General features: G+C 41.7%; 1 protein-coding gene across 1 annotated transcript in view; it reads left to right on the forward strand.

The window, feature by feature from the left end:
• LOC106811492 overlaps positions 1 to 1,734 on the forward strand; it is a gene marked incomplete at its 5' end in the record, with an annotated part of 3,060 nt that extends 1,326 nt beyond the window's left edge. The window contains 2 exons of the mRNA XM_014815132.1: positions 626 to 763; positions 1,046 to 1,734. Of these exons, the coding sequence (XP_014670618.1) occupies positions 626 to 763; positions 1,046 to 1,734 (827 nt within the window). The remainder of the gene's footprint in view (positions 1 to 625; positions 764 to 1,045) is intronic.
• Between the last annotated feature and the right edge of the window lie 233 nt (positions 1,735 to 1,967).

Below are 1,967 nucleotides of genomic sequence, written 5' to 3' on the forward strand. Positions count from 1 at the left end.
ATACTATGTACAAGAATACTGTATTGAGAATAGCCAACACCCTAAAATGACCTCAATGATAGAGTTCTATCGAGTATAAAGCTAGCAACGATTAAGCAAAAAGATACAAAAACAATACGATCTCGCTCCTTGTATCATATTTAAAAAGACGTCCTGGTACAAAGCATTGCCTCACCATTTGCTTTGATTTATAACCTAGGTGAACGGTATTGTAGGCATCTCTATAAATAGGCCATGGCTGATAACAAATAACAATCGTTTCGACACATTTATATTCATTAAGACAAGAGCTGACATATTGACTCTAATAATATCACATTATTGGAAATACATGACCTTATGAATTCACCGATACCGTTTATCTTTAAGACTTACAAATTGGCTAGCTTTTCCATAGCTTAGGAAGCTTCTTCACCGTATTCCTCAATAATACGCATAACATTAATATTGTCACTGAACGTTATATCAGAACCCAGAGAGATAAATATAAATCGCTCCCAACACCCCCCACCACCCCCCCCAGACTCCCATCGCACAATAACATCACCATAGTTCGTAAGTCTCTTTGCATCGAGCACACATCAACGAGACTCGGGGAGTGATGATGCTCTTCTGAATTTGACAGAGTATCAGAATGAAGAGATGTTCTGGATAAACCGCGTTCAGCGCAAGGCATTTCCTGAAGAAATGAGACTATTGGAAGCTGGAAAACCGGTTTCAAAGACTAGCAGATTGTTGCCGTTGTCGCCCGTGTGGGATGAAAGTAAGCGTGTAATTCGTGTTGGTGGCAGGCTATGTCGATCGTTGCTTCCTGATGAGGCACGGCAGCCAATAATATTGCCGAATCACGATGTATTAGTCGAGAGGATAGTTTTGCATTATCACAAATTGCATAGTCACACTGGAATCGCACAAACGTTGGCTAACCTGAGATGTAAATTTTGGCTGCTAAAAGGTCGGTTAGAAGTAAGGAGGATATTAAAGAAGTGTATGAAATGTCGAGAGCCAACCATTATGAAGCAAAAAATGGGCTCATTACCAGCAGAGAGAGTAACAGAGGCGCCACCGTTTTTGTATGTGGGAACTGACTTTGCCGGTCCACTTTACGTAAAGACATCCAGAGGCGATGACACAAAGAAAGTCTACATTGTAATATTTACTTGTATGACAACAAGAGCTGTACATCTTGAGCTGGTTGAGAACATGTCAGCTGGGGAGTTCTTACAGGCGTTTGAAAGGATGACAAATAGGCGAGGAAAATATGGTGTCCTGTACTCAGATAATGCGAAGTCATTCAAGAGGGCAGCTAATGTGCTGGAGTTATTGTACAAAGCCAAGAAGGACAAGCAAAAGATCCAGGATTGCTTGCGGCATAATGGAACAGAGTGGAAGTTCATTACAGAAAAGGCTCCATGGCAAGGAGGTTTCTATGAACGGCTTATACGAAGCATTAAGATTCCACTACGAAAGTTTCTGGGAAAAGCACAATTGACGTTTATTGAGCTAGTGACTGTTTTAACTGACGTGGAAGCTCAGTTAAATTCAAGACCATTGACGATGGTATCCGCTGATAAGGAAGACCCGTTGCCATTCACGCCAGGTCACCTGCTGATTGGACGAAACTTGCAAGTTATGCCAGATCTTGATGCAAGAACAAGGGATTCCAGTATTGGAAAAAAGATGGCAATTTCGTCAGCGTATCAGCAAGTTATTCTGGAACAGATGGCAAAATGAGTATTTATCGGAGTTGAATGTACGTAAAAAATGGTTTGAGGTTTATGATAACGCCAAGATTGGGGATATAGTTCTAATAGCGGAGGACAATACGAGGAAACAAGAGTGGATTCTGGGTAAGATTGAGGAAATTTATCCAGGTCGTGATGGACTCGTACGGTCAGTGGCAGTCAAAACGCCGAGAGGGGTAATACGTTGGCCAATAGCACGTTTGCGGATGTTAGAAGGTTCTG

The sequence above is a fragment of the Priapulus caudatus genome, unplaced genomic scaffold (genome assembly GCF_000485595.1).
Source record: "Priapulus caudatus unplaced genomic scaffold, Priapulus_caudatus-5.0.1 Scaffold545, whole genome shotgun sequence".
Taxonomy (NCBI): domain Eukaryota; kingdom Metazoa; phylum Priapulida; class Priapulimorpha; order Priapulimorphida; family Priapulidae; genus Priapulus; species Priapulus caudatus.